This window comes from Grammomys surdaster, unplaced genomic scaffold (assembly GCF_004785775.1).
Source record: "Grammomys surdaster isolate TR1022 unplaced genomic scaffold, NIH_TR_1.0 277, whole genome shotgun sequence".
NCBI lineage: Eukaryota > Metazoa > Chordata > Mammalia > Rodentia > Muridae > Grammomys > Grammomys surdaster.
In genome coordinates, this window is record NW_021604718.1 from 460,322 (window position 1) to 469,789 (window position 9,468).

The window sequence follows — 9,468 nt, forward strand, 5'->3', positions numbered from 1 at the left end:
CTGCCTGCATGCATGCCTGCCTGTCTGCCTGCCGCCTGCCTGCCTGCTACACTCCTGCCATGATGGTCATGGACTCTAACCCTCTGGAATTATAAGCCCCCAACAAACTCTTTTTAAAATTGCTTTGGCCATGAACACACACAAATCAACGTTGCCCAAACAAAACAACCCTGAGACTCTGAGCAGAGCTGGCGCCTTACCCCAAGTGACCCCCTCTTCCGCCTGTCAGCTCCCTAATTCTCTTATTGGTCAGAATGGCTGATGAGCTTGGGGGATGGGGCATTGCTGGGAAGATTTTTAAGTCAAAGTCTGTCTGTCTGTCTGTCTGTCTGTCTATCTGTCCCATCTCCTCCCCCATCCGGTGCCCCTTCCTGCCCCCCAGCTAGACACCAAACCCAGGAGGCTCGTAGGCAAATACTGTTCTGCTACTAATTCTCAACCACAATTTCTAAACCACAAATTCTAAAGCTAGAAGTGGAGACTCAGTAGTCAGAGGTCACAGGTGACTGGGCCCCGGGAAGGCAGCAGCAGGGGAAGCAGATAGGCCGGAACAGAATCAGTCAGGAAGCCATCAGGACTGGGGGACGGGGCATGCCATCCATCAGGAAGGTACTGAGGGATATGGTTGGGGAGAAGAGGGCCAGAGAGAGTACCAGATCAGTCCCTGGTTACAATCAAAAGCCCAAACTTAGTCTGGACTGCGCTCTCCTGACCTTTCCCTGCCCTGTGCAGGAAGGGAGCACTGGGACATCTTGTAGTAAACATCCTTTGGAGGTTTTGGCCTCTTACCCGGTCTGCTTTTCTTCCAGCTTAGAAAACCCACAAGTCTCAGTCTGTGCACCCATCCCTCCTTCCGCCCAAACCTCAGCTCTCCAGGGAGGACCGATGGCTTCCGAGTATCGGCAAATGAATTTGTACTAAAGTGTGAGTGTCTGATGGAAAGCCCTGGTGGGTGTGCAGAGCCCGGATAACAAAAAACGGGAGAGAAAGAAGGTAAGGGAAGGGCTGGAGAGATGGCTCAGTGGTTTAAAGGCACTGACTGCTCTTCCAGAGGTCCTGAATTCAATTCCCAGCAACTATAATGGAATTCAATGCCCTCTTCTGGTGTATCTGAAGACAGCAACAGTGTGCTCATATACTTAAAAATAAATAAATAGATAGATAGATAGATAGATAGATAGATAGATAGATAGATTGGCTGGGTAACCTTTGCATGTTCCTTCCCACTCTGGGCTCTTTCTTCTCTGTAGCAAGGAAGCCCTTTTTCCTCTGCTGTACTCAAAACTCTTTTTTTTTTTTTTTTTTGGTTTTTTTGAGACAGGGTTTCTCTGTATAGCCCTGGCTGTCTTGGAACTCACTCTGTAGACCAGGCTGGCTTCGAACTCAGAAATCCGCCTTCCTCTGTCTCCCAAGTGCTGGGATTAAAGGCGTGCGCCACCAACGCCCAGCCTCAAAACTCTTAAGGGACTCTAATTTTATGCCTCTCCAATGCTTCCCTGAGATCCAGACCCATCCTGTACCTCTATGGTTGCTGGGGACAGGAGCCACTCTTCCGGTTACAGCTGCTATCCTCAGACTATAGTGTCCATCCCAGCTGCAGTCCTGGTGGGAAGCTGACAGGGATGGTCAGGTGGGAACCTTCATCCCACAAACCCTGAAGAGGGAAGGAGCCACAGACCACCGCTGCCTCCATCTTAGGCCTGAAGGAAGGGTTTGGGACTCCAGAGATGTGGGTAGGGAAGGAGGCCTTTGGGGTCTTTAGGTAAATACTGGAAGTCTCCAAAGATTTTGGAAAGCTGGGTGACCTAAGAGTTGGCCAGTATTGGGCATGCGACCCAGGACTGAGGGCACATAGAACTGAGGCCTGCTGGGAACCTGTACTGTAGGAGGTGTGAAGTTAAGCAGAGCTAAGTATAGTGTTCACACCGCTCCAGGAAGCCCTGGGGGGGTAGGGGGTGGGACGACCTGGCCTCTCATCCAGGTGACTGGCCAGGTGTTTTCTTATCAACGAAATCAGTTTGCTATTCGGATCACAAGTAGAACCTTACCAGTGCCCCAGGCTCTGTTCAGTCTGGATACTCTAGGTTGGATAGCCAGCCTGCCAGTTAAGAGTCTCTCTGGAGTGAATCACAGTAAGAATTTGATGAGGCTGAACCAGGAGTGACTCTGAGTATATGTCTTGGTTCCCCCATCACACCTGTCGAAACACCTATGGCATGGAAGTTACCGGGAGCCAGTGTCTCTGTGGCCCTTCAGAAGGACCTCAGGTAGATGCTGCACCTCCCATACGGGGCTGGCCAGTATCCCTTGAGCCCCATCAAGAAGTTAACAGAAGAGGACAAAGGAGGGGGTGACCCTCTCACCAGAATTCCCCTGACAGGGTTCCCGGTCTTGGTAAGTCCCTCCTCATGACAGATTCTGAGAATAACAGCGCCCCTGGTGGTTTCTGCTTGGTGGCATGCTGGTCTTATGGTGCCCACTCCTTCCCTGGGGGAGATGCCAAGCAGTCTAGCTGGGTTTAGAGACGCTGGTCCCTGGTGAGTTTTCTCCCTGGGTGGGGTGTGTGTGTGGGGGGACCCGGGCTGCCTGGAGATTCTGGGAGGTGGTCAGGGACTTTCCTCGCTGAGGTAAACAATCTGTTGTGTAAGTTCTCAGCTGGGGACCTGTGATTTGCTGGGGTGGTGGAGAGGACGCAGTGAGGTCATGGCTGAAAGATGCTTGGCACTCCCAGTTCAATGTGAGCTCCCAGCAGGGGAAGAACCAAGGCTCGGGCCAGGAGACCTGATGTGAGCTAGGTCAAGGTGCTTCTGGTCCCTCGGTCTCCACATCTTCCCTGTACCATGTGCCAGGATGGATGCCGAACAGAAGGTCCATAACCTCTAAGCTGTCTAAGGTTTGACTCTCACTGGGGTCCTGTAAGCCAGCAACGATGGACAGGGCTGGACAGAGCTGGACCGCCCTGCTCAGTGTGGGAGACGAGGCAAAAGTGAACAGATCCAATGAGAACTCAGCCAGGTAAAAATGCCAAGTGCTAGAAATTATTAAGATTGAAACAAGATCTCATTATGCAGCCCTGGTTGGCCTTAAAGGCACAGAGATCTACCTGCTTCTGTCTTCTGAGTGCTGGGACTAAAGGCCTACGTCACTACATCCAGCTCTGGCTGCTCTTGCAGAGGACTCCGGCTCACAGATGTTTGTAATTCCTGGTCCTGGGGCTCTGACGCTCCCTTCCAGGGGCATCTGATATACAAATTGTGGGCAGGAAATACATGCAGACAAAAACACGTGTGTAACGATTAAAATTAAATACTTCTAGGGGGGCTGGAGAGATGGCTCAGTGGTTAAGAGCACTGACTGCTCTTCCTAAGGTCCTGAGTTCAATTCCCGGCAACCACATGGTGGCTCACAACCATCTGTGATGGGATCCGATGCCCTCTTCTGGTGTGTCTGAAGAGAGCGACTGTGTACTCACATACAAAAAAGAAACAAATCTTAAAACAACAACAACAAAACCCTAAAACTACTTCTAAATGGGGCCAGCAAGATGGCTCTGTGGGTACAGGGATTTGCCGCTAAGCCTGACCTTAGTTCAATCCCTTAGATGCACATGATGGGGGCAGAGAAGAGAACTCGGCAAGCTGTCCTGTGATCCACACATCCCAGCCATACCTCAGACCGTGGAACTCAGTGGCCTCCTGCTCCTTGTTCCATAGGAAATGAAGAAAAAGGAAGTCCCCGTTGTTTGGAATATGGCCAACTGATTTCAATATCACATGTCACTCAAGGCCCGGGCCTCAGAGCCTCTAAGAGTCCTTCCTCCCCAAGAGGCCCTTCAGAACAGATCCCAGGCCGGCACCAGGAGCCCTGGATATGGAAGAGGTGTCCCCTTCGTCCTTAGAACGGCATGAAGAACTCGGGTGCCTTCAAGTCAACTCTTAAATATTTAATTCCCGTTTATTTAAAGTCCCATCAGTCTGTGTACACTATTTATATTAAAAACACAGGAAGCTGGGGCTCCTAGCAAAAATATACATTTCAGTTTTGGAGACTTCAGACCCTGAGAGGAGCTGCATCCTCAGCACCAGAGCTGGGTGGGGGCGGGGCAGGGTGGGTAGGGGCAGGGCGGGGTGTGCAGCTCCATTCACAGCCTGAGCCCCACAGGGAACACCCCAAGATCTGATCAGTAGAGGTGGGGGGAAGGGCGTGTGCCAGCAGGGAGTAATGGCAGCAGGCCACTGCACTGGCAGGAGCCCAGGCTGTGCTGATGACCTCCCCAAGACACAGAGGACCAGATGGGGAGCCAGGATGTCAGCCTTGAAGCCCAGGCACCCAGGCATCCAATGCTTTTCTCAGGGCCTGGCTGGTGGCTCCCTGTGGGCTGTGGCAGAATCTGCTGGGCCGGGCTCAGCCCTTGGTCTCAGGAGAGCCTGGAGGGGGCTGGGCAGAGTGTGGGAGCACCCACAGGCTTCACACTTGAAGCAGCAGCTGGGAGCTGGTGACCAGCCAGGCAGAAAGGAGATGTGCACAGAGCTGCTGGTGTGCACGAGTGGGACAGGGACAGGGTCGGAGGAGCCCTGGCAACTCTGTCTGTGACCTGGCAGGACATCCCCGCCTGCTTATGGACCCTCAATCCTAGGAACAGGGCCATAGCTGTACCCCAGTGGCCTTGGGGAGGGCATGGCAGGAGCTCTGTGGTGACAGAGAGATGAGCCGGTGTCAGGGTGCCATGCAGGGGGCAGGTGTGCCAGTGTCTTCCAGGAAGAAAGACCAGCTATAGTCCAGTTCCTGGTTCTGCCAGTCTGGAAGCTGCTACAGGGTAGAGGAGAGGTGCTGATGGGGGGCCTTCCCACTCGCTGTCTAGCTTCTAGCCCTGGGACCTAAGTGTGCTGCTGCTCCTTCTGGCCAGCCTCTAACCTCCTTCCTTTCAGTGGGCTGTTGGAGTGCATCTCCGGGGGACATCTCCAGAGCAGCATAACGGCCATCAGTGACAATGGCCTAGGGCACTGGCAAGAAGAAAGGAGGGTATCAGAGTGAGATTGGGGTGCCCTGGGTTGAGACAACCTGGGAATATGGCTCCCAGCCCAGGCTAACCTGCCCGCTCTCTGCAGGAGGAAGTCTGTGATGGTCACCACAGGCTGGGATGGCAGTCAGTCCAGGCCAGGCTTCTTGGAAAGCTGGGCCCAGGAAGAGCGTAGTGTTTCTTTGGATGGCTCATGTCTTCGAAGAGGGGACAGAGGCGAGGCCAGTGCAAGCGCCATTGCTTCTAGGCTGCTGGTGAGCGTACCAATGGGCTATGAATCAGACAGACAGTGGGGATGGGCGGGGAGGAGCAGGATGCCAGAGAAGGCAAGGCGGGAGAGCAAGGGTGCTGGGCAGAGAGGGTGAGTCTGGGCCACGTGTCTGGAGTGTTGAGAGTAGGCTCTAGCTGCTTGGGCTGTGGCCAGTGCCTGTGGGCTGGTCCTCTGAACAGTCCGTGGCTGGGGCCAGCAGAGCCTGCGGGAAGGCCTGGGCTACGGCCTTAGTACATGTCCTTGTAGATTTCCTGGAGCAGGGGGTGCAGCAAGGTCTCACTCTCCGTCTTCTTTAGCCACTGCATCATCTGGGCATGCTCAGTGACCAGCTGCCGCAGGTCAGCCATCTTCTGCAGCAGCTTGGGGAAGAGGTACTGGCTGTCAGGGTGGTTGACCTGCAGATGGAATTCTAGAGCCCGCAGAATGGTGTCCTGGATGGCTTCTACCTGTGGCACATTCATGAGGCCTGGCCGGTCTGTGGGGACACAGGGTATGAGTAGCATCCCAGGCAGGGACTACCTCGCCTTGCTCTGTGGCTAGCCCCACCCCTGGGTACTGCATCCATCCTGTTTCTGACCAGTTGGTCTTCCTGATCTAGCAGGGTTGTGTGATTCCTGGCTATGACATCTCGTACCCAGATTCAGAGCCTGTCTCTAGGAGAACATCCTGGTGACTCCAGGCTTCAGCGTCCTTAACCCAGTTGCCGTGAGGACTGAATGAGTTAAACCTAGGATGGCTCTGGCCTGAGGTGAGTTCTATGCCCCCGTGGGGGAGCAGGCTTACCTGCGTATTTTACTGTACTGAAAAATGTGAAAGTAATACAGAAATTTCTCCATCACCCACTGATGGTGTATTTCTTCCCGGGGCTTCCCGCCTGCTACACAAACATTCCGCCATCGAGCTGTAAGCCCAGCAAGGTCAGCCTCTCTGTACCTCTGGCTCTACACAGGTGCCCTGTGCCACACTGTCTGAGGTCAGGCCTGGTCCCCGCGGTGAGGCCCCGCCCCCTCACCTCCGCACAGAATGATGGCCGCGATGAAAAGCGCCAGGTCGCTGTCATCGAGCTCCAGCGCATTGAACTTGACAGCAAACTCGAACTTGGGCTCAATGATGTCACTGAAGGGCTTGCGGAGACTGCGCAAGAACTCGTGGGTGACAAAGCCACTGCCATTGGCCACCAGCAGCCCGTCCTTGTTGACGATGGAGGCCAGCATGGCAAAGATGGCCTCGTGCACGCCGTACTTGAGGAGGGTCACCTGGTCGTTGAGGAAGAGGCTGCTGAAGTTGGGGATGTTCTTGGCGAACTCGGTGAGCTCCCGGACCGTCTCCACCGTGGTGGACTGGCAGCGGTAGAACACGTGCACGCTGATCTCGTTGTAGGGCGGCAGCCCGTTCACCAGCTGTTTCCACACCAGGCCCTTCTCCGCCTGCCACAGTGTCTCGATGTCGTGGATGACAAAGGGCTGAAAACCAGGCCCATCAGAGGCCAGGCCTGGGGAAGGACGGGGACCCCGCCCTCGTGTCCCCTGAACCCCACCTCATGGCTGGGCTGGCCAGTGACACTCACTGCGCTGTGGCTGGACTTGCCGGTGAGGATGCTCCGGGCCTTCTTTTTGGTCATGTTGAAGTTTTTCAGGTAGGCGTTGTAGATGTGCTTAGAGAAGGCCTTCAGGTCGGCCAGCTGGGGGTTGAGCTGGCACCCCTCGCTGGCCGTCAGCCCCGCTACCAGCTTCCTCTTCTCGGCCTCTGGCATCCGTCCAAAGCGGATAGCTGCAAAGGGGGTGAGGGCCAGTCACGGGGGAGCCGGCCAGGGGCCAGCATCTCTCCTTCCCCTGCCCCTCTCAGGTGTGGAGGTAAAGGGGAATCACCCTTTAGGAGCCCAGGGACCTCAGAGGCCCCACAGTCAGCGAGGGAGCAGTGTGAGGGCAGTCCAGGGGCCAACTCCCTGAGCGCCACTGCTGACTTGGCTAGGGGCTGGCCTGGCCTGGCAACTGGAAGGAACCTGTGGTGACCAGGGCCACGCCTGAGCCCCGGCCCGCCACCTTTCTATTATATGGCTTTGTTCCTTCTTTGTGGGTCATGGGAAACGAAGATCCTTAAACTTACTACAATGGGGGTCAGTCACTATACGCAGTCAGAAGCCAGGGGCATGGGCTGGAGGATCTGAGGCCATGGAACTCATGTGAGACAGCTGGGGGTGAGGAGACAGACAGAGGGGAATCCCAGGAGACAGACAGACAGACACACACACAGTTACAGTCCAAGTAGCGAAGTAGGCCCTGGCTTCTGTCACACAAAGCATGAAGAAGGCTCAGTTTGCCTTGAGGCTCCCTAGGGTCCCTGTGACCCACGATGGGACAGAACCAGCAGATACAGATGAGCGGACTCACCGGAACCCACACTCAGGAGGAGGAGCCAGAGATAGCCTGAAGATGCCCAGTGTGTGTGGTCTAGCGGCTAGCCACCAGAGGGCTTAAGCAGGAGGCTCCCTGTTCTCTGGAAGCCTGAGGCAAGGATGGCTTCTGGGAGTCTGTGACCACCAAGAAATTCCTACCCGGGCCCTGGCAGCTGCTACATGGTCACACACTGGCTCCTGCCCACCCTCAACAATTCAGGACGGGGGAACCCTGGCCTCAGCTTTGCCTGCTCTGTGTGGGGAGCCGTGTTGGCGACCCCATCCCTGTTGGGCTTGTGAAGCAGGGGGTGAGCCCCAGGCACAGACAGCTAGCTGGTGGTGGCCCAGGCCTGTGAGGTCTGAGGTTCTGTGACCTGGCGTCTGTATCAGCCGTGCCAGGCGCGGGTGCTGGGTGCCCTCTGACGGGCACGGGGCACGGAGTTAGCGGTGCTGCGCAGGCGCTCTTTGGGGCCCTGAGTCAGCCGCGCCGCGCCGCGCAGGCGCTCTCACCGTTGTGCGACATGCCGAGCGCCAGGCACTTCTGGAAGCGGCAGTACTGACACTTGTTGCGGTTCTTCTTCTGGATCTTGCAGATCCGATCGCACTTTTCATACTCGAGCTTCATGCGGATTGTCCGGCGGAAGAAGCCCTGTGGGACCAAGGACGTTAGGAGCCTGCACCGTCCCAGCGACACATACAGACACAATAGGGCTGAAATCTAGGAGTGATGAGGTACTTTTTTTTTTTTAAATATATGACTTATTTTAACTGATGCTTTGCCTGCATTTATGTCTGTATGAGGGGTGTCAGAAGCCCTGAAATGGGGTTACAGATGGTTTTGAGTAGCCATGTAGGCACTGGGAATTGAACCTAGGTCCTCTGGAAGAGTAGTCAGTGCTCTTAACTAATGAGATTGTTCTCCAGGGGGAATTTTTTTTTTCGATAGGAAAGAAGAAAACGTATCCTTAATTTTTGTTTTTAAAAAAGATTTATTTATTTATTTTATGTATGTGAGTACACTGGCTGATTTCAGACACACCAGAAGAAGGCATCAGATCCCATTACAGATGGTTGTGAGCCACCATGTGGGTGCTGGGAATTGAACTCAGGACCTCTGACAGAGCAGTCAGTGCTCTTAACCACTGAGCCATCTCTCCAGCACACCCCAAAATTGTAAGGGCTGGTTATACTGGTACATGGCCTTAATCCCAGCTCTTGGGAGACGGAGAATCTTTGTGAGTTTGAGGCCACCTGGTTTACATAGTGAGTCCCAGGATAGCCAGGGCTAACCAGTAAAACCCTGTCTCAACAAAGAAACAAAATTAGTAATCATTTAAAATTATAACCCTTCTGTTTCCATAAGAGTCTGGGTTTTTAAAAAAACATTGTATTTATGTATTTATTGTGGTGTGGGGGTGTGTGCACGTGAAGGTCAGCAGACAAGAAAGGAAGAATCGGTTCCCTCTTTGCATGTTGGTTTTGGAACAGAACTCAGGTCGCCAGGCTTGGCAGCAAGCATCCCCACACACTGAGCCATCTCTCCAGCCTAACTCTGGGCTGATCTCCTTGCCTTTACCTCCCAGTCACCAGGATTAGTGTACAGCACCACACCCAGGTTTTGTGGTGATGTGGCTCAAACCAAGGGCTTCATGCAGGCAGGCAGGCATGTACTCTGTCACATGAGCTACATTCTCAACCCTACAGGGTGATTTGAAAAATTTAAAGTATATGTACTTGTATGTGGGTGCATGTGCGCCTGTATGTGGGTGCATGTGTATGTGG

At 54.2% G+C, this 9,468-nt stretch overlaps 1 protein-coding gene and 2 long non-coding RNA genes across 5 annotated transcripts in view; 2 read left to right on the top strand and 1 right to left on the bottom strand.

Moving 5' to 3' along the window:
* Positions 1-1,067, top strand: part of LOC114629028 — a 6,475-nt gene extending 5,408 nt beyond the window's left edge. The window contains exon 3 of the long non-coding RNA XR_003712588.1: positions 810-1,067. This is a non-coding gene — a long non-coding RNA (uncharacterized LOC114629028). The remainder of the gene's footprint in view (positions 1-809) is intronic.
* Positions 1,068-2,066: 999 nt separating this feature from the next.
* LOC114629090 lies at positions 2,067-4,031 on the top strand. Its single transcript, XR_003712598.1, has 2 exons — positions 2,067-3,015; positions 3,602-4,031. It is a non-coding gene; the product is annotated as an uncharacterized LOC114629090 (long non-coding RNA).
* Positions 3,923-9,468, bottom strand: part of Ppard (peroxisome proliferator activated receptor delta) — a 67,973-nt gene continuing 62,427 nt past the window's right edge. For 2 of the 3 annotated variants that reach the window (XM_028777108.1, XM_028777107.1), the window contains 4 exons: positions 8,197-8,335; positions 6,859-7,061; positions 6,304-6,754; positions 3,923-5,766 (listed from right to left, as the gene is read on the bottom strand). In XM_028777108.1, coding sequence (XP_028632941.1) covers positions 5,519-5,766; positions 6,304-6,754; positions 6,859-7,061; positions 8,197-8,335 — 1,041 coding nt within the window. In that variant the 3' untranslated portion in view covers positions 3,923-5,518. The remainder of the gene's footprint in view (positions 5,767-6,303; positions 6,755-6,858; positions 7,062-8,196; positions 8,336-9,468) is intronic. The other variant, XR_003712597.1, reaches the window with a different exon arrangement.